Source organism: Giraffa tippelskirchi, chromosome 7 (genome assembly GCF_054371585.1).
Source record: "Giraffa tippelskirchi isolate mGirTip1 chromosome 7, T2T-mGirTip1v1.2.pri, whole genome shotgun sequence".
NCBI classification, from domain to species: domain Eukaryota; kingdom Metazoa; phylum Chordata; class Mammalia; order Artiodactyla; family Giraffidae; genus Giraffa; species Giraffa tippelskirchi.
The window spans coordinates 22544865-22567120 of NC_137281.1; the positions used below are offsets into that span (position 1 = coordinate 22544865).

Sequence of the window (22256 nt, forward strand, 5' to 3'; positions counted from 1 at the left end):
AAATTTGCTCCCCCTTGAATGGTTATACTAGGGAAAGAAAGAACTAAAATGTCCAAGTATTGATAGAAAGTAAGAGATCTCTCCTTTAGCATTGAGGCCAAGTGAGAGGAGAACGAATTCTGATCCTAGAAACTAAGGCACGCTGAAGCTTTCCAAGATCCTATCATTTGAAACAGTCTTCACAACCATCAGTGTCCTAGGCAAGTCATCTGGCTACTAGTCCTTCAATATGGTGCTTAGGTTCACTCTCTGGAATCATTTCATATTCTACACAGCACCCTTTGTGTTAAGGCCGATTTTTACTCTGTCTGGACGAAGCCATGAATGATCACATAACTCTACCTCAAAACTACATTCACCCAAGGAGACTTTGTTCTGAGAGTAACCCCTTTTTCAGCCCCATCAGATAGCGCTGTCTCATAGCATGATCTTCAGCAGATTTCTGAGATTCAATTTGGTTCAACTAAAAAAACTTGAGCTGGTTAACTATAGACGTGAGAGAGAAAATAAAGCCTCAACCACAAAAAGGAATGTTAGACAAATTCTATTCAAGAAATCCACCAATATTATGTTAATCCTATCACGTTTCACAGCATTAAATATCCATCCAATGAAATCTGTCTGCAAAGAAACCTTTAAAGGTTACTTTTCATCATACAGGCAGAGCAGTTGTCTGAAACGTACACTAGTCCACACTTACTTTACTGAAAACTATGCACAAGATAATATTCTGTTCTTGACTCAGTCAACCATTTACCCGGTAGAGTAAGTTTTAGCAAATCTTGCTCTTATATACTAAAATAAGACCAGAAAGTTCCCCCATCGGAGCCTTTAGTTCAACTCCTGCTTGTCAAATGTTAGGAATAGTCCAGCATCTGATACAGAGCCAGATTTGACAAGACACTGAAGATTTTCAGTAAAGGCTTGGTGAAATGGAAAGGAAACAATGGATATCTGTACCCAGTTCTAAGATCAAAGCCAAAGTAGTCCTTATACTGTACTCAATACAGTAACATTTGAAAATGTTTTAAGAGCAAGGTGGGCCTGACCCTTCCTTTTCTTCAGACATGGCACCTGTGCACCTGAAGGTACATGGTACATTCGATGTGTGCCACAGGAGAGCCACCTTACCTCAGGCCAGCAACTCAGTGCTAAGGCTGGAACCAGGAGGGTCCTTTCTAAAAGCACTAGGCATTCTCACTAGTTTAAAAAGCTCCAGATCTCAAGTCTTTGATGTAGATATTCATGAGACTGGCCTCTCAAGAGAAAGACCAACTTCTCAGACTCAGGAAACGATACTCCTACCCTATAGTGTCCCTGAGACTTCCTCTGACAGAGGGGACAAGGAAGCTTCAAGGCTTCATTCCAACACCATAAAGTACAATATAGGAAAGATTTCTTTAACCGTGTGGTCTTTATTTCAGTGCCAGTGTTACAGATACAACACAAATGTTCCAGTTAGAAGAAGGAATTCAAACGGAATGCCAAGGTCCAAGCCAGGCTCAAGAAATAAAAAGGGAGGTTTGGAGTAATGGAGAAGACGACTCCAATACACTCTAGGGTGAGTCAGATACTCACTCTTCATATGGGCAAAGGTGCTTTTGTTGAGGAGTCTGTACTTTAGAAGTGGCAAACTCCTCTTTCCACCCATTTACCATAGTTCATCAGGCAAGTTATGGGTTTAAGAGAAACTTTAAAATTTGTGGTGGAAACAGGGGCATTAATAACTACTAATATATCTTTTAGAAGTTGTCCACTTTGCACTTCAAGGGGAATCAGTTTTGAAAATCATGGTGAGAATTCATGACTACAGCTAAAAGAATGGAGAGAAAGGGGAGCTGGAAGAGCCTTGGAAGTTTCTATTACAAATAGAGCACCATAACCTTCATGCCAAATCTCAACACAAGCTCTTCTTAACTGCATCTGTCCAGTGTTTACAAATAACCTCTCAAGGTCTGACCAGTCCTTGGTAACAAACATACATATACATGTGTGTGTCTGTGTATATACAGCAATGCACAGAAAAGGCTACCAGGAGCCTAATGCCTCTTTCAAACATCGGGGGGAACCGGTAGAAAAAGGCATGGCTCCCTCATGTCCACTGTTACATTTCCATTCTGAATGCCAGATGTAAGAAGTGCCTGAAGATGGTAACCCTGCTAGTGAGGAATAAGTACCCCACCTCGCCCAGTCCACAGAGAAACACGGTAGAAAGAAGGGGCAACTCTTTGCTGCAGAGACAGAGTGAGTGTTTTCTTGTCGTGGATTCCAGTCCTCTCCTCCAGACCAGCTGCTTATTTCCTCGGGGGCCCAGGGAATGTTGATTCTGGCTGTAAATGTAGGAGGGGTGGAGAAGTGCGGAAACAAGAGGAGAGGAGGAAGAGTGCAAAGTCGTCGCCAGAAACAGCCGGCCTCAACAGTGGAGGAGAGGAGATTAGTCTTTAACAATGCTTCAAGGTCAGCAATAACTTTAGGAAAAATCCTCCTCAACAGTTCTCTTCAGTTCCTCATGCCCATGGTACAGTTGGGGGGACTTGCCAGCGATCACAACCTCCTTCCCAGAGTTCCTTTGATTGAGTGGGATAAGAATGAGAATGGTGCTGGACCCTCATTGCCAGGACTGAGGGGGAAAGTTGTTCACCTCTGCTAGATCTTGCATTGCTGAGCCCTTGTGATTATATGTGAGCTTGATCCGCATTCGCAGCTGTTGCTAAAGAGAGGAAAAGAGAAAAAAAAAATGACACACTGAAATAAAATGTCCAGAATCTGTAGAGTTTACAAATAAGACTTTTTCTTTTGTTTTGGCCACACTGGGTGGCATGTAGGGTCTTAGTTCCCAGACTAGGGATCAAACCTGCATTCTCTGCAGTAGAAGCATGGAGTCTTAACCACTGGACCACCAGGGAAGTCCTACAAACAGATTTTTGATTACAGAAAACACAAATAATTTTGAAGCAGCTGCTGCTGCTGTTGCTGCTAAGTCGCTTCAGTCGTGTCCGACTCTGTGCGACCCCATAGACGGCAGCCCACCAGGCTCCGCCGTCCCTGGGATTCTCCAGGCAAGAATACTGGAGTGGGTTGCCATTTCCTTCTCCAGTGCATGAAAGGGAAAAGTGAAAGTGAAGTCGTTCAGTCGTGTCCGACTCTTAGCAACCCCATGGACTACAGCCTACGAGGCTCCTCCGTCCATGGGATTTTCCAGGCAAGAGTACTGGAGTGGGGTGAAGCAGCACTCTCTTAAAAATGACACACAGGCAAACAACAACAACAACAACAACAACAAACCCCTAGTACTGCAGCTACTGGCCAACGTAGTGCAGTCAAGTAGAGAAAACGATATCCAGAATGCAGTCTTGGCTTCAATCCTAGAACCACATTTACAAGACAAACCACTTGGGAGTATTTTCATAGTAACATTTGCGGAGTACTTTTCACAAGGATTCAACCCTTGTATCCAATTTTCTAGAAAAATGAGGTAAACATACTCATTTATTACACTCTACATTCAGATATACCGGATCTTTTTTCTGTAAAACTGATGGTAAATGTGAATATCAACTTGTTGGTCTCAAGACATAAAAGAAAAAAAAAAAAAGAGTTAACCTATGATAACAGTTGTATTTTAAGAGAACTCAATTATACATGCTGTTTATAAGGCAGATTTCAAACATTAATACATAAGAAAATTTTTACTCTGTGTATCAGATCATCAAAAGAATTTGTACTTGTGCTTTGGGCAGACAATCAAAATACAGCAGACAGCAGAGGAGAACCAAGGTGTTTGGAGAGGAGGAAATCATACTGGTAGTTATGAGACATTACTAAAGATCTCTCAGAAGTCTCTAGAAATTCTCTGAACCATTTTCAAAAACTGCTGAAAACGAGTCAACTGATCAATGTTAAGTGGAGCCAATATACTTCTTTGAGAAGATGTAATAAAAATATTGCTTACTTTCAGGTGTTTGAAGTTATTTTTCATTTGGCTGCTTCATTAAAAATGTCTCCACTTCTGCTATGCATACTTAGTAATTACCGTAGTAAATGTGAATATCTGGTTCAACAAATGCTCTCAACCCCAGACAACTACTAGTATAAAGACTAAAATGTGTAAGCTTTCCACCCTCCTCATGCAAAAAACTAGACCTTTAAGCCTCTAAATAGTGAAATATTTATATGTGTATTTTAATAAGATGCCAGTAAACCATTTCATGTGTCCGGGCTTCCCTTATTGTCTACAAAAGAACAAGGTGGTAAGACCAAACATTTTAATAGATATCTTTTCTGCTATGAGTGAAAAAAAAAAAAAAAACTTAAGAGAAACAAAGTAAATTTTATTTTAGGGAAATGCTTATGTCTTGCTGAGATACTGTGTTTGAATGTGGTACTCACCTTCTGTGGGTTCAGAACTTTAATGACCTGTGTGATGGTCCCCGTGTTAAATGCTGGGACGATGCTGCTGCTAGGAGACAGAAGCTGCAGCTGGAATGTCTGGGAGTAGGGTAGAGGGGAGACAAAGGGCACTCTTCAGAAAATACACTTAGTACTATGTCAGAGATGTCAACAAGTCAAGTCAGACACCCAGATGATGGTTCAATTAACCGATATACCTACTACTAAATTCTATTTGTTTTCCAGATAATCAGCAATTCCCAGCATGCGGACTATTGCTTCATGGTATTTATAAAACGCTATTGTTTCTAGCAACAAGCTACCTTCTCCTTTCTGGTAGAAGCAACTTTAGCCAAGCACTTTTCAAAAGGTAAACAAATCTTGTTCTAGTAGCCTCACTGAATAGTAACTGATCAACTATGTAGGTGAAAAAACAAACAAAAAACCCGGGTGCCTGTGGCTAAAAAAAAAACTAGAAAGAAATGAAAAGGATTCTAAAAATAGTAAACCAGCACACTAGTCACCAACAACAAGTCTTCATGCTTTTGTGTATTTGGACGGTTGAGGTCAGGGACTTGAACTTTGTTTTTTGAAGCCCATATAATCTGGAATGTGTCAAGGGTCACTCCTACATGACGGAAGTGCAGGAGAGGCTGAAAAGAGCCAGCTTGTTCACACGGATGTGAAACACCTCAGGGTCTCCACACTAAAACACCACAAGTCCTAGCAGAAAAATTATGTGCAGAACTAGCCTATACAGCAAAAGACCCGAAAAAGCAAACACCATAATTTGTTGACTGTTGGTGTATTTGTTTGTGTGTCTACAGGGAAGAGAGATAAAAGTGCTATAAGCAAGATAGGTAAGTCATAGTTAGCACAGTAAAGTATATATGTTGCTATATATATATATATATATAGCTATTTTATAGACTAGGATTTTTTTTTTTAATTTCCTAAAGTTTAGTCTCCTAAAATAATGGAGAGGAGAATGAGAGAGAAAGAGAAAAAAGAGAAGAAGGGGAGAGGAAGAAGGGAATGGAGGGAGAGAAAATCGAGAAGGGCAAAGGGGAAAGAAAGGGTGGGAGGGAGGAAAGAAAGAAGGGAGGAACGTCCATGGTATACCTACACTAGGACTTACAAGTCTACCGTCAAGATAAATTACATAAACTAAAATATCATTTATTTGTTTACATTTAATTGATTAATATTAGATGCCATCAACTGTAATCCACACCATTATTTTATACACCACTGAGAGAAAGGCTGCCAATGAAACTATGACAAGAGCATCAATTTCAAAATATACCCCATACTGATAAAAACTATTTGCAGGGCAGGAATGGAGATACCAATGTAGAGAACAAATGTGTGCACAGAGGGAGGCAAGAAGACGGTGGAACAAATTAAGAGAGTAGTACTGACTATTATATACACTACCATATGTAAAACAGATAGCTAGTGGCAAGCTGCTGAATAGCACAGGGTGCTCACTTGGTGCTCTGTGATGACCTAGATGGGTGGAGTGGGGGGAGGGTGAAAGGGAAGCTCAAGACAGAGGGGATATATGTATACTTACAGCCGATTCACGTTGTTATACAGCAGAAACTAACCCAACATTGTAAAGCAATTATATTCCAATGAAAAAATTAAAAAGAAATAAAATGTACCTCAATGTCAGAAGTAACAAAAAGCAAAATCAGTAGAATCTATGAAATACAATGTTCTGAAGTTCCAGATACATCATAATATGCAAACAGGCATTGTATAGTACAGCACCAAGAATAAGGCCATACTTTAAAGCAGAGGTGGTATGCGTTACAGCGGCAGCCTAAACTAGTAAGTATAAAACCCTAATTTGTAGAAGCTAACAAACACATGAAAAGTGCTTAAAACAAGACAGTACCTGGCACATAAAACTCATTTATTCCTCAAAGAAACCCTATGAAGTAGATATCATTACAGGCCCCCTCTGCAAATAAAGAAACTGAGGTGTAAAGATTAAGTAGCCTGCTTAATGTCACACAACTAGTACTGAAACCACTAACTCGACTGCTTCTAAAACATCCACATTTTTCTAACTCCTAAAAATGGAAGAAAAGACAGATGCAAAGGCAGCAGTAACCACAAATAAAAGGTCTTCAATTTCCAAAATTGTGTTGTCTGAATGTCATACCTCACAAGTCACTGAAGATTCGATTAGCCTAATCTATCCCAGGGTTGGTAAAATATGGTCCATGGGCCAAGAATGAACCCACAACTGTTTTTGCAAGTGTTTTACTGGAACAGAGCCATGGGCCCTTATGTATCATCGCAGTACTGGCACTTTGACAGAATATAGCCTAAAATACTTACTATCCCATCGTTTACAGGTAAATCTTGCCCACTCCTTATTCTGAATTCTTTTTTCAAAATTTTTCATAATTCAACGATGAACATAAGCACTCCTTAAACTAAGAACTGGTATAAACAAAACTTCAATTTATAAAAACAAGCAGTCATTTATTGCATCAATAGTTAGCTAGATGTTAATGAAGGAGGAATGTTTCTCTCACTTACACTATCAAGAGACAAAAACTTTCAATTCTGATCCAGTGACTAGAAGAGAATACCAAATACATGAAGTCTCTCATCTTGACTGAACTTTAATTCCATGTTAGAATTTGTGTTTCTTAGGTCTCACCACTGTATTACTGAACCCCAATCTACCCTCAATAACCTGAGCATTAATGAACCACCTTGTAGAATTCTACTCTCTCACTAACTACTTTTAGACTGCACTTCCTTTATCCTATAATACTAACTGTAAGAATATTTATGACTAAGCAAAAGTATTCATTAAAAATGACACGCTCCAATGGACCATAACAGTTCCATTACTGTTAGTTTGAGTTGAATCTGCAAATTTAATCTCTAGGCACTAAAATATATCCCTTACCAAACACATAAAAAAATAATCAGCAATTTTTAATTCAAGGATAAAGGCCAAGAAGACAATTATAGTACCTTTGGTACTGCAGCCTGGAAAACAAAGTCCGTCATGTCCAGCTCTGTGCTGTTGGAGGCCTGTATCGTGATCACTGTGACACTGGGGTTGGTGTTTGACCGTTCAAAGGTGAATTCAATCTTCAAGCCATTCTTACTGTACGCTATGATGGAGGGGATGCCTGGGAGAGCACAGGAAGATCAGTCGAGTTTCAGTCAGCCTAAGGCTTGCCAAATCACTACCTCCTTTCTTCAACAACTACTTCTCATAGGTCTAATGATGATAACACCAGCAACGGTACCTGTAGCAATGTCATTGAAGAGAGGCTGTGATGAAAGCCCATCCAACAAGAAGGGGGGCTGGGATATCTGTGGGACTGAGGCAGGGGCAGGAGCAGTAGCTGGAGCACCTAAATGACACATCCCACAGTTAGTTCAATCTTAGCTGACAAATCCCACCAACAGAACACATAAGAAAATTACCATGATCTCAAATTAAGGAAGGAGGCCTTAAACAACTTGCAAAAAGCTTGAACCATAAAAATAATGAATTAAAAATTTCAAATACTTTAAAATGAGTAACTTCTGTTCACTAAAAAACACCACCAAAAAATGGACCAAAGGCAGAAGAAAGTGTATGCTACAAAATAACAAATGGACAAGTATCCAAAACTATAAATATCTTCTACAACTCAATAAATATAACCCAATTTAAAAGTGGTAAGAGAAATGTACAGGCAAAAAAACAAAAAAAGAGAAATGTACAAGCAATTCACAGAAGAAACATGAATGAAAAGGGAGTATTATGAAAAGAGATGCTCATATTTATGAATAATGAGGGAAATGGAATTTAAAACCACGATGCGGTGCTACTTCACATCCCACCAGCATGGTGAATATTTCAGTGTCTGGTAACACCAGATACTGGTAAGACTATGGAGCAATGGGGAATTCTAATCTCTGCCATAGGGTTGTAAACTGGAGAACAATTTGGCAGTAGCAGAGCTGAATACAGGCTTTCCTGGTGGATCAGCAGTAAAGAATCCTCCTGCAACGCAGGGGATGCGGGTTGGATCCCTGGGTCAGGAAGATGCCCTGGAGAAGGAAATGGCAATTCACTCCAGTGTTCTTGCCTGAGAAATAACTATGGACAGAGGAGCCTAGCAGGACTACAGTCCATGGGGTCACCAAAGAGTCAGACACAACTTGGCAACTAAACAACAACAGAGTTGAATACAAGTATATCCTTAAACTAAAGGTCCTCAACTGCAAAACTAACAAAATTTCAGGCTGGATAAGACTTTGCTGTGGGGGGCTGTCTTGTGCACTCTGGGATTCAGCACTACTGGCATCCTCTCAGTTCTGACAACCAAAAGTATCTTCAGACACTGACAATCCCTGGTAGGCAAAATCTCCCCCAGTTGAGATCCACTGCCTTTCTTAGGAATGCTTTAATTCTTGCCTATTTACACAGGGAGACATATACAAAAAGTGTGCATGGCAAGATAATTTCTAACAATGAAATTCTAGAAACAATCAAAATGATCATCATAAAAATAATGGGTAAGTAGATTGTGGTACACTGACAAAATAAAATACTATTCATTGTCTGTTGTTGTTTTTTAGTCATTAAGTCATGTCCAACTCTTTGCAAACCCATGGACTGTAGCCCACCAGGCTCTTCTGTCCATGGGATTTCCCAGGCAAGAATACTGGAGTGTGTTGCCATTTCCTTCACCAGGGGATCTTCCCAACCCACGGATCGAACCTGTGTCACCATATCTCTTGCACTGACAGATTCTTTACTGCCAAGCTACCATGAAAGCCCAAAATACTATACACATACAGCAATAAAAATGTGAATGCATTAGAAATACACTTAACATAGATTATTCACAAATTCAATGTACAGCAAAAGAGCAAGGTACAAAAGTACACATTCGATTGGATACCAGTTCTAAAAAGGCAAAATACTACTACACACTGTAACATTCCAGAAATACACAGGAATGGTAAACACCAAAGCTAACACTATTTTAGGATAAGTAGTAGTTACCTCTGGGATCAAGAGGGAATGAGAAAAGGAGGTAGTACACAGGGAATGTCAACAATCTTAGCAACATTTTATTTTACAAGCTAAGAAGATCAAGACAAGACTTATTTATTGAGTTTTACATATATTAAATATTGCAGAGTATTGTGTTAACACACACACACACACACATCCTGGGAAAGGTGGTGTGAAGTGGGGAAACAAAATCGTCAGTCTATCATTTTTATTTGATCCTTCCAAATAAGAACAAGTTATGGAGGGCAAATCATAGAACATGACCATGAACTGACAGAAATCAAGATTCTAAGAAGCATAAGAAAATTCACCAAAAGAAAGAGAATGCATTTTATGCTTAAATAGGTTTCAAACTACTTATGTAATTAGCTGAAACTACACCATTTTAAAATTCACAAAATGAAGTAAAGGTTGAATTAGCTTTAAAAAAAATACCCAAGTACACTAGGAAAAAAAAAATCATATACTAAAAATTAGCAAGTAAGGTAGAAATACATATGACTAAGCAAAGCACAAGGACCTAAAACAAATGAGGACACCACAGGATGTGCAGTCAAGCAGATTACCAGTGAAGAATCTAAACAAATAGTCAGACAGCTATCCTAGTTTTCAAAAAACTAATCTAATAATTTTCCCACAATTTCCATTTTCAAAACAATTTTAGAAACGTCTTTCCATGGAAAATCATAGGCTACCCAAGACACAGAGGCAACATATGGGTCCCTAGTCCTTCAAAGTGTAGCTTTTTTCCTCCTATAATGGTACAATAGATAGTTCTGAAAAACAACAGAATCTCAGTGCTCAAGTTTTTCAAAAAGCACATACTGAATTTATTTTCTAATTTATACTGATTTAAATGATGGTGCATCAGGATTTGACTGCATTGATGGCTGAAAGAATCTAGAACTCAGTTTTTTTTTACTTAAAAATGCAAAGAAAATGGGGAAATGCATTTGAAACACACTATGTTATACAGAGTGAAGTAAGTCAGAAAAACAAATATCCTACATTAACACATATATGTGGAATCTAGAAAAATGGTACTGATGAATCCATTTGCAGGGAAGGAATGGAGATGACGATGTAGAGAATGGACTTGTGGACACAATGTGGGAAGGAGAGGGTGCGATGAATGAAGAAAGTAGCATCAACATATACACATTATCACATGTAAAATACATGGCTGGTGGGAAGTTGCTGTATAACACAGGGAGCCTAGCTTTGTGCTCTGTGATGACCTAGGGGAGTGGGATAGGGTGAGGGGAGGGAAGGACAAGAGGGAGGGGATATATGTATAATTATGGCTGATTTATGTTATTGCATGGCAGAAACCAACACAACACTGTAAAGCAATGTTCCTCAAATTAAAAAATAAATTAAACAAATAAAATACATTATGAATAAGGAAAAAAAATCTAGACTTCATTATTTTGCTTTTTCTTGTTAACACTAGAAAAAAAAGAAAAGTCAGAACAAAAACAAAACATTAAGGCTCCAGAATAAATGAGTTAAAGGAGACAAAAGGAATGTGCGAACAGGAAATTCACATATAATACAAATATGGACAAATATAAAACATTCCCTAGATTGAAAAAATAAAAATTAATAAGATGAGAGGAACAATCTTTCAACTGTTAGGGCTTTTTTAAAAATATGTAATATTTATGACTATACAGTGAAATTTATAGACATTGAAGAAAAGGTAAGTAACATTTACCAAGTGCCTACTGTCATGAATGCTGCTGCTGCTACTGTCATGAATGCACTAAGTCACTATTCCTCATAAATACCCTAAGATGATAAGAATCATTCTTATTTTAAACAGATTAAGAAAGAGTAAGCCTAACTTAACTGAGCCTAAGAATGTAAACCCAAAATAAATTTGGGCAAGTTTATGTAATAACAATATTTACTGAGGCATCAGGTATAATAAGAAAAATCTGGAAACAAGTAAAATGCCCAATAGTAAGGAACTGAATAAATAATGGTTACAGTTATCAAAATATTAGACAACCATTCAAAATTATAATTGTGAAGATTATACACTAACATGGAAATGCTAATATGTTAATAAGTAAAGCATATCATCTATACCCTGTGTTTTGGTTTTTTGTTTGTCTGGCCTTACCACACAGCCTGTGAGATCCTAGTTTCCTGACCAAGGATTGAACCTGGGCACATGCCAGTGAAAGCAGAAGAGTCCTAACCACTGGACTGCCAGGAAGGTCCCCATACACTATGTTTTAAACATGGGGGTGTTCTTGTTTTTCCATATATCCAGGACAGCTTTGGCATCCCAGGATTTGAAACTGACTGTGAATGGCCCTAAGCACATGACAAGCAATATTTTGAAATTTTGGTAAGACATAAATATAAACCATAAGTTCTGGGAGGTGGTTATGTCAGGAAAAAACCATTTAGCCTGTGATAGCCAGTCTAGATAAGCATCCAACATCCTTAACCTATGGCCGTTTTCCACTCAAGGTCATGTATGCTGTAACTCTCCATTTTAATTTTAGAGAAGTCACTTAGGATAGAAATTATATGCTACAGTGATATTCTTGGATTCCCTGGATCTCCTGTGTTTACAGTATCTCTGAACACACTAATTATAAATGTCTATTACATGTAAATAAAGATAAGATATCCCCAAATGAAAAGTTATGTTTGAATATTATAATCCTGGATAATTTTATTCTTCCATTGCTTTAATACAAAGGAGAAAGGAAGGGGGAGGGAAGGAGGAAAATAGGTTAACATCTCTCCACTTTCCACAAATGGCCACAGCTCTTGGAAACTAACCATGAGTAGAAAGAAACCTAGAAAAAGTAATGTATTTCTTAGGATGTGCTTCTTTTCTAGCCTGAGACTGTCCTTTCTATCTTAAAACACTGTGAGTTATTTACTCTCCAAAAATTAAAAATTAGACTTTGAGGATTCCCTACAAATTACCTCTAGAGTATTAGCATGGCAACATATCCCAGATGTTGTGAAGATTCTTGCTTTTTTTCACTTACCCTCTCCCATCTTCAACTGTCTCATGTGCTAGACAGAAAGTCTACATTCAATGTAGTTTTTCCCTAAGGCCCTTATCCCTGGCCAAGCATGAAATTAACTCTAGTCTGGGCTCACCTGTAAGATTGATGTCTCCCAGCAAATCAAGAAGCTCTCCACCAGCAGAAGCCGGTTTGCTTGTAGGTGCAGTTGGAATAACAGGTGTTATGTCATTTCCTCCCAACAAATCCAATAAATCATTGGCCTAAACAAGGAAATAATATCTTATTCATTGTCACTGTCTAATCTGTTATCTAACACAAAGCCCTTTCAATACTTAAAAGTAGGGAACAGAATTATCAATCAACCCAGGAACACTGAAGGGAATCAGCTAAGAGAAAGGGTCTAAGGAACCAGAAGATCATGAGGGTAAGCAAGGGAAAAGCTACCTGGCTGGTGGGCTGTGGCCCAGAGGGCGGTGGCTTTGTTTCTAGAGGAGTTGGGTCTGTCTCTCCGTTTGTCTGCACAATCTCAGTAGGGCCATTTGTGGTCACTTTCTCCATGACAGGCATTCTCTCAAGCAGGGCAGACCTGGAAGAATCTGAAGTGGTTAAATTCCAGGCAGTTAACCTAGATTCCCTACCCAAAACAATCACTGTTAACTATACTCCAGCCAAATTTGGAGAGACATCTCCTCTCCTCACATCCCAACACATATACTAAAATAGAAGCTGGATTACAAGAATATGTGACCTACATTCCTGACTGGATTAAGGGCAGGCAGGAAACCTTCAATGGACAAACTGTCCATCTAAATCCCAGGAGCCTGAGAATTCTAAGTGACAGAGAAATTGGAATAAAAGAAAGGTAAACAAGTGCATATTAGCCGTTTCCAATCAAGAAGATACTGCACAACAGAAAGGGAAAAAAGATACACACAATGGTAACAGTAATGCTATCTCAATGAGATTCTCCTGAGATAAAACAACTCTTACTTCTTCACCAAATAAAATGGAAATGAAGAAAACTTTCCTTACCAAGAGGAAGGGGAAAAGGGGACTAAAAGAACACGGTTTGCTTATTTCTGTAGAGGCTAGGCAGAACAGAAGACAAACAAAACAGAAGTAGCCAAGCAGTGAGAACTGAATGGGGTTGTGAAGTCCGGCCAATACAGCATGAGGGATGAAACTCCTTTACAGGTTATCATGACAAAGTGTTTGGGATGCTAAGAGGTACATGCATTGTTTGGTTTCTTTTACTTACCTCATATGGTCATATTTCTTAAAAAGTGCATTATATTCTACTGCCCTCTGCTGGAGTTCCACATCAATGCTGCTTCCATAGATGGAAACCACTTTCTTAATTCGGCTTTGAGATAAAATGACAAACAAATTCAAACATCCGAAAGAAAATTCATAAACAAGCAGAAAGAATACTGTTTAAAACAGAGGTTTCTGGTTAAAAATTTGAAGTGTTCAACTCTTCTTAATGTACATAATTTTTCAAAAACAAAAGACCTTTCCTTTACGGTCATCTAACAGATAGCTCAAGACCATCAGAGTTTATTCTAGTTCTAATGCTAGATTTTGTCTGTTGAATATCTCAGACCCTAAAATTTGATAAACAAAAGTACCAATTATTATTTGCTACAAAACAATAAATTTATAGTGTTCATTCTCTTCTTTAATAGCTTTACAGTAATAAGCTTTTATCAACAAAAGGGTCATAGCATCAGACTTTTATAAGCAAAGTGTCACTGCCTAACATCAAATTCTTATACTTCACAATTTAAACAGTAAAAAATATCATTCTTCATGAGGCTTTACATTAAAAACAAAAGCAGAAGGTCTGAGACAACCAAGTTTGTATTAAATATGCTTGGCTGGGAAACTGACCCAAAAATTAAGTTTTATTCAAAACAATGTTTTTTAAAAAAAAGCAAAATTTAAAGATTTAAACACTAAAATGATTTTCTTCCAATTCAGGTATCTCAAAATTATAATAAACCAGAACCCTTACATGGGAAAACAACTTCAGTACTTTAAAAAAGAAAACAGGCATCAGATACCTGATTTTAAAAACATTACTTTTTACCTTCAAATTAAGCAGTGGTGGGATGAAGGGATGACAGGGGGCAAAGCATAGATATAATAAGGATTAACCATGAAGTGATGACTATTATTGAGGAGTAATAGGTATAGGCAGTTGATTTTACTATTCTACTTTTGCCTTTGCTTGAAATTTCCCAAAATAAAAGCTTTTAAAAATTACAAAACATGTTCACCCTACTTTTTCTCCATACTCACTTTACAGTACAGGTGAATCGAGTAGAAAGCTTCATGATGGCAGTGAGGGCATAACCGCGTGTCACAGAGGTGGACATATTAGATATTAGGACACTTTCTAAAATATCCAACACTTCATCTTCTGTTACCTGGGGAGAAAAAATGGAAACATGACACTCCCACTTCTCTTCAGCCAGAAGGTAAGAGAAACAATCTAAGTCACTATGATGGGGTGGAGAGAGGGTCCTAAAGATGATTTTCAAATCTCACAATGGCCCAGTAGGTTCCAGCTGAAAAATGAGCAAGTCTTCCAATGAATCTATAATTCTGCCATTGCTTCTTTGAAAGGTTTTCAAGGAATCAACTTCAATTCATTAAACACTACTCTTAAAACCAAAAACACTGTCTTCCCTTTTCTTAACCAAGAGGGACAAAGGGTACCTGAATAGGCTCTTCCTCTTCACATTGGCCAGATACAAGAAGATCTCCATATTCACCTATACACCATGCAGCCACCTGCACCAAAGGTTGCTGTCAAAAGAGAGTCACAGTTTGTCAAACATTTTTATCCTTTAAAGGATTGATACAAATCATAGGTCATCCAACCATAAAGGTCACAACTAAGGCACCTCTAGAGTGGTAGTAATAACAACATATCAGAAAAATTAAGGCAATTTCCCCTCTTAAGTAAAAGTACTTACCTGAGAATAATCACCAAGAATTGCTTTGTACAAGCGCTGGACAGTATAGGCATGCATCTCCACACTATTGGTTATTAACTGGATCAAGTTGGGAACTGCATCATCACGAACATAGCTTCCTGCCTAAAAGGAAATGCAGACAGTTACCCCAAGAAACACACGGTAATGATAAGAAAAGTCAGCTGGTGTTGTTGTTGCTCAGAGGAGACTACTACAAAACACCCTCCAAGATAAAGTTGTTTCCAATTCTCATGATCAGAAGCAGCTCAAATTTCAAAGTCTTACTTAAATGAATATTCTAAGTTTTAAGGTTTTATAAAAAGATAAAATCTTCTCTTTGTCCAAAGTAAAATTAAAATATAAAGGTTTAGAATTTCAAGAAAGGCCCTTTCTACTAAGGCAAAACTGTAAGAAATACATTCACTGAGAACTTAATTACAACAACCTCTTCCTTCCCACAACTCCTCAACACAGGTGTTAAAAGCATACAAGCCGGTTATGGTAGTCACACTGCTCCAGGAGATGGAGAAAGGGCTGTACAGGAACAGTTCAAAAAGGCTTAATAAATAAGATAAAACTGAAATAAATGGTAACTTACTAAAAAACAGAATTTCTTTAAAATGTAACAGTCCTTCAAAAACAAGAGTTTATAAATATAGAACCAATATGTAGCCCCAGGAATGGGAAGTATTTTGTATTTCATTATCCATATTTCAAAAAATAAAAATGATCTCCTTATTGTCCTGTTGAAAAATAGAATCTGAGATTTACCACCATGGAGACAAAGTAAAGCTATTTAACCTATGAGGAAACTAAATTTTGGCCTCACAAGAGCATTATGATAACCAAGCTGCACAGGACATAAAAACTGTGGAAGCTGTGCCCACCTTGGTCAACCTACCATTACTGGATAGAAGAGTGGATCTGATTTAGAGGACCAAGACCTGGCCTACACACGTGTACTTTGAAGAGGAAACAGAAAAAGACAAAGAAAAAAATCCCAGATGGGTAGGATACCCACTCGTGTTAAGAAACACAAAGATGGAGGGAGAAGTTTGGGGAAACGGGCAGAAAGGAAAGGTAAGACACTAGAAAGCAGGTAATTAGTGGTGTGACTTAGATATTTACATTCTTCCCTAATGGGAAAAAGCAGAACGTTTTTAAGAGAAAGCATCAACACGATCTAACTGACATTTACAGACCATGTCATTCAACAACAGCATACACATTCTTCTCAATCTCACATGGAGCATTCATCAAGACAGATCACATTCTGGGCCATTAAGAATATCTTAAATTTAAAAGAACAGAAATCATACAAAACTAAACTAGAAATAAGCAAAACAAAGACAGCTGAAAAGTCCCCGAATATTTGGAGATTAAACAACACACTAGTAAATAATACAAGGGTCAAATAAAACACCAGGAACAGAAAACTAGAGACCAGTATCTCATGAACACAAGTGCAAATATCCTTAGAATTTTAGAAAATCAAATCTAATAATGTATTAAAGAAAACTATACACCACAACCATGTGGGATTTATTCCAGATATGGAAGGGTGATTCAACTTTCAAAATTCAATTAATGCAAGCCAACTAAACTTCAATTAAATAAATTCTTTTTTTAAAAGCAATTAATGTAACCTAGCACATCAACAGGCTAAAGAAGAAAAGGTATATAATCATATAATAAGAGAATATAAACTGATTGGAAAAATGAAAGTTGGGGCATTTTCTTAAAGAAAGGTTTTGACTTCCCTGGTGGCCCAGTGGTTAAGACTCTGCAAATCCACTGCAGAGAGCATGGGTTCGATCCCTGGTCTGGGAACTAAGATCCAGCATGCTACACAGTACAGCCAAAACAAAACTAAACAAAGCTTCCCAATGATTTCCCATCATATTCAAAATAAAATCCTAACTCCTATGAGGCCTTATAGAATCTAACCCCTGCCTCAAACCATTCTCTGCCTCTCTCAGTCTACTGGCTGCACTGGCCTTCTTGATGCTCTCCAAACACGTCAAGCTTGTTACTTACCCTTGGAATTTCCAACACCAACTGTTCCCTCTGGTTTGTACACTCTTCCCCCAAATCTTTGCACAGCTCACACTTTACCAAGTTCTCTACTCAAATGTTACCTCCTCTGAGTGACCTGCCCTGATCTACCCAAGAACCTGGCCCACTGCCCCATATCCCATTCTCCTCTGTCATCACTGTAGTTCCTCATGCTGCTCTAGTATTTTTCACAGCATTCCTCCCTGCCTGACAGGAGCGTCCCTCTTTCCCCATGAATTTCCTATCTCCCCCACTAGAACATAAGCTGCATGAGAATAAGAGCTTTGTCTGTCTCATTAACTGATACATCCAGCACTTAGTATACACTTACCTAAAAAAACTACTTACCGTTGTCAGAACTCGCATAATCGTGTCTATATGCCACCGTTTGGAAGGTGCATACCTGAGAAAATAATGGCACAGGTGAAAAAACTGGAACCTGTAAATTAAGCTCTGCTCAGCAACTTTCATGGAGAAGGAAATGGCAACCCACTCCAGTACTCTTGCCTGGAAAATTCCATGGATGTGGGAGCCTGGTAGGCTACAGTCTGAGGGGTTGCAAAGAGTCAGACACGACTGAGCGACTTCACTTTCTTTCTTTCTATAGCTCCTTTTGGAGAAAGAAATGGCAACCCACTCCAGTGTTCTTGCCTGGAGAATCCCATGGACAGAGGGGCCTGGGGGCTGCAGTCTATGGTGTTGCAAAGAGTCGGACACGACTAAGCAACACACACACACACACACAGACACACACACACAGACACAGACAGACACATACAGACACACACACACTGACTTTCAAAACACACACACACACAGACACACACACACACACACACACAGACACACACACACACAGACACAGACACACACACACACACACAGACACACACACGGACACACACACAGACACACACACAGACACACACACACACACACACACACACACACACACTGACTTTCAAAACTCCTGTCCTATAGTCTTGAGGTTCACAGGTTAAGCGGCTGTGTCTGGACACATTTCACCTTCAAAACTACCAGCAATTAAACCAGCACCAATTCCCATTTCAATGGGTGATGAAACAGTACATGGTCAAATTCAGATGCAAATACTGCAATAGGAGTTGCTGAATTGAGAACTGAGGACTCTGTCTCCAGTTTTTTTCTTAGAAAACAAATCATAAAGTCGGGACAGGAGAGCACAGAGAAGAAAGAACAAAGCACTGTTTCCAGACCCAGGTAACACCAGGACTAGGAACTTGCCTCCCCTTAAATTCACAGTGAAAAGAGGAGAAATAACCATACTATCAAAATCCTGAGGACTTCATCCCAGAAAGTTTTACACAGAACCACAATTCAAATGTTGTAACTTTTCTATTCTCTGCATTAAAAGGGAATCATAGAAGACAGGTTAAAGAACAGATACAAGAGGAGATTTTATAAAAGTGGGATTATTTTGGTCTTAGTATAATGCTTAACATAAATACTGACTAGAATGACCTTCTCAAACCCAATTTCTAATGGGAAGCCTGAAATAAATGCTACATGTTTAAACATGTTTACAACATTTCTCTCATGTTTTAAAGATGCTTTCCAAAAAGTTCCAAGCACTTTTTACCAATGAATGTAAAAATTAAATCTTACTTTTCTGCAGCAAGGAAGATTCCAGATGCACAGTCTGCTTTAAATTCTGGCTCACATGAATCCAGAAAATAAAGTAATTCCTTCATCATGCCTCGAATATTATTTCCATTTACCAGGGCAAAACTCAATTCCATTGCACGCCTTCCAAGGAGGGAGGAAAAAAAAGTTATGATATTTATAGTAGGAATGAAACAAAGACCCAGGTATGTTGTCCCTGAACAAGCACCAATGGATATATTGATGTCTTTGCGTGATCTTGTAATCCCAATCTTTGCACACAAGATAACCAAAGTTAACAAAGTTATTTTGAACTTTCATCAATGCTTTTCTTCAAAAATTCCCAAAAGATACACACTACTAAAGACAGTTTGGATTCAACAGTCTATTCTATGAAGCTGAAATTTAGAATACCTAAAAGGCTCAAAAAGAGAGGCAAAGAAATTAATACTCAAAGATACCATCTCTGCATCAACAGTTAAAAATGTGATATATAGTCACCAAACTCTTTTACTACATCCACTTCAACCCAAAGATGATGTAACATACATCGAAAGGTATACAGGTGATTAGAACAAAAACAAACCCTGAGGGCTAAGTGAAATAAGTTAGAGAAAGACAAATATTGTATGATATCATTTATATGTAGAAGCTAAAAAAGCTGAATGCACAGAAATACAGCTAGAATGGCAGTTACCAAGGTCTGTGGGGTGGGAAAAATAGGGAGATACTGGTCAAAGAGCATGAACTTCCACGTGTAAGATAAACAGGTTCTGGAGATTTAATGTACAGCATAATGGCTATTGTTAATAATGATGTATTAATATACTTGAAAGCTGCTAAGAGTAGATTTTAAATATCTTCACCGCAAAAAAGAAATGGTAATTATGTGATATGCTGCAGGAGTTAATTAACGCTAGTGTGAAAATCATTTTGCAATGAAGTGTGACAAAGCAATGTGATGTACATCTTAGACTCATACAATTATATACCAATAAAGCTGGAAAGAAAAACTAAAAAAGACAGTAAGAGCCATGAAAAGGAAAAAAAGATGCACTATGAGAGCAAACAGGAGCTTCTATAATAGCATCACCATGACATGAGTTTGAGCAAACTCCGGGAGATAGTGAAGGACAGGGGAGCCCAGTGTGCTGCAGTCCATGGGCTTGCAAAGAGTTGGACATGATTGAGCGACTGAACAACAATAACAAGTAGCTGCCTATCAAATTTGGCAACCAAGGTAAATATGGATATGCTTAACATATAGAAGTTATAATTACTACACGCATCTTTTCATATTTGGTCAATAATGTCAAACCATGGCATATAATTTACTTTCAAAAATACCAATTTAATAAGTTGAAAATACTTTCATCTTAATCTACAAGCAACAAAAACTCAATCCTTACAGAACTGCAATAATAGCTAATTCCTATACAGTGCTTAAGTGCTTTACATATGTTAGTCCAGTTAATCCCACATAATCTCTGAAGTGGGTGCTCTTGTATCTATATTGTACATGGAGACAACCGAAGCACAGAAAGACTAAGTAACCAGACCAAGTGAATTAAGGGCGGAGCTAGAATTTGAAATGAGGCCTTCTGGCTCCAGAGTCTTAGCTGCTATTGCTATATAACCTGTCAAAAGACCCAGGTTTTTACTTTTGAAATGCAAAGCCCAGTCAAGAGCTATAGAGAAACAATACAATAGGAGTCAGAAAGTCTGATTTCTATTCCAAGGTCTGCCTTGTTCAAGGAGTAAGCTTTAGAGTTAAGTCATTCGATTCCTTTGGGACTGTACTTTAATCTGTTAACTGAAGAGAGAAGTAATTGCCTAGTTTCTCTTACTGGCTTGCTCTGAGAACCAACTGAGAGGGTGCTTATAAATCCTTCACAAAGCTTTATATAAAAGTCATTATTACTGAGACCAGGTCTTATTTTTAGTTTGCCCAAGCACTTAACACCTGTTCTCTCCAAATAAAAGGAACTCAATTCTCAATAGATGTTTGTTAAATGAATAGTTTCAGAGATCAGTTCAAATTAAATTTTTTCTGGTTTGAACAGTAAACCAAAAGTTCATTGAAGCCTACTATAACTAGGTTTTACAAACATGTAGTTATTCTAAGATGAGGACCAGTAGAGTTAATTGATCAAGGAAAAAAATATATGTCTTTCAAAGTCCTATGCTGAGTAAAATAAGTTAGACAGGGAAGGAGAAATATCATATGACATTCCTTATATGCAGAATCTAAAAACAAATGATACAAATAAACTTATTTACAAAACAGAAACCGACTTAAGAGAATGAACTTATGGTTGCCAGCAGAGAAGAAGATGGGGGAAGAGACAGGGAGTTTGGGATCGACATGTACACGTTGCTGTATTTTAAAATGGTAACCAGCAAGGTCCTACTGTATGCCACATCAATGGTATGTGGCAGCCTGGATGGCAGAGAGGTTTGGGGGAGAATGGATACATGCATATGTATGGTTGAGTCTCTTTGCTGCTCACCTAAAACCATCACAACAGTGTTAATCAGCTGTACTCTTGCAAGTTTCGTTTTTAAAAGGCCTATGTGCTGCCTAAAAGTCATTCCCAGATGCACAGTTTTAACAGGTTGCCTCTAGTATCTTGAGGCATAAGTACCGCGAGAAAATGTGTGCTGTCAGCCATTTGAGTCTCAGCATAGTGATAGAACACTCAGCCGATGGATCACTCTGTATCTTCATCCTCCAGCACACAGAACACAGTACCTTTGATGAGTAAATGTATGCCCAGCCTACTTGCACCTGTTTTATCTAACAAAGAACCAAGGGTAACTTCAGGGTGCACTTAAGTACTCCTTACTGGTCTCTTTCATTGATCTAAACTTCTCCCTGCTAATCCTTTTCGAAAAAAAGGATTTACTCGGTCAAAATAATGACTAAATACATAAATGCCAACATTCTCCCTCTCAAAACTCTATTACAAAGTTATCAGATGGGGGATGGGGGGTCACAGAACTTTCAATGATCTGTTACCGTTTTATGGAGACATCCAAATCTTTTAGACAGTCCACAATAGTGCTTCTGTGCCTCTGTACTGCATTGTGATCTGTCTGCACAGTCTTCAACAAAGATGTCAAAGCTACATATCTGGATGA

General features: G+C 38.2%; 1 protein-coding gene and 1 non-coding gene across 10 annotated transcripts in view; both read right to left on the bottom strand.

Annotated features, from left to right (window-relative positions):
• Positions 1–1395: 1395 nt before the first annotated feature.
• AP1G1 (adaptor related protein complex 1 subunit gamma 1) overlaps positions 1396–22256 on the bottom strand; it is a 98524-nt gene continuing 77663 nt past the window's right edge. For all 9 annotated transcript variants that reach the window (XM_081512560.1, XM_081512557.1, XM_081512562.1 and 6 more), the window contains 13 exons: positions 22135–22248; positions 19119–19259; positions 17823–17877; positions 15420–15542; positions 15160–15249; positions 14740–14867; positions 13697–13801; positions 12883–13024; positions 12572–12698; positions 7674–7781; positions 7393–7553; positions 4390–4488; positions 1396–2710 (listed from right to left, as the gene is read on the bottom strand). In XM_081512560.1, coding sequence (XP_081368686.1) covers positions 2609–2710; positions 4390–4488; positions 7393–7553; positions 7674–7781; positions 12572–12698; positions 12883–13024; positions 13697–13801; positions 14740–14867; positions 15160–15249; positions 15420–15542; positions 17823–17877; positions 19119–19259; positions 22135–22248 — 1495 coding nt within the window. In that variant the 3' untranslated portion in view covers positions 1396–2608. The remainder of the gene's footprint in view (positions 2711–4389; positions 4489–7392; positions 7554–7673; positions 7782–12571; positions 12699–12882; positions 13025–13696; positions 13802–14739; positions 14868–15159; positions 15250–15419; positions 15543–17822; positions 17878–19118; positions 19260–22134; positions 22249–22256) is intronic.
• LOC145516001 (small nucleolar RNA SNORD71) lies at positions 21771–21856 on the bottom strand. The gene has a single exon (XR_014061187.1). It is a non-coding gene; the product is annotated as a small nucleolar RNA SNORD71 (small nucleolar RNA).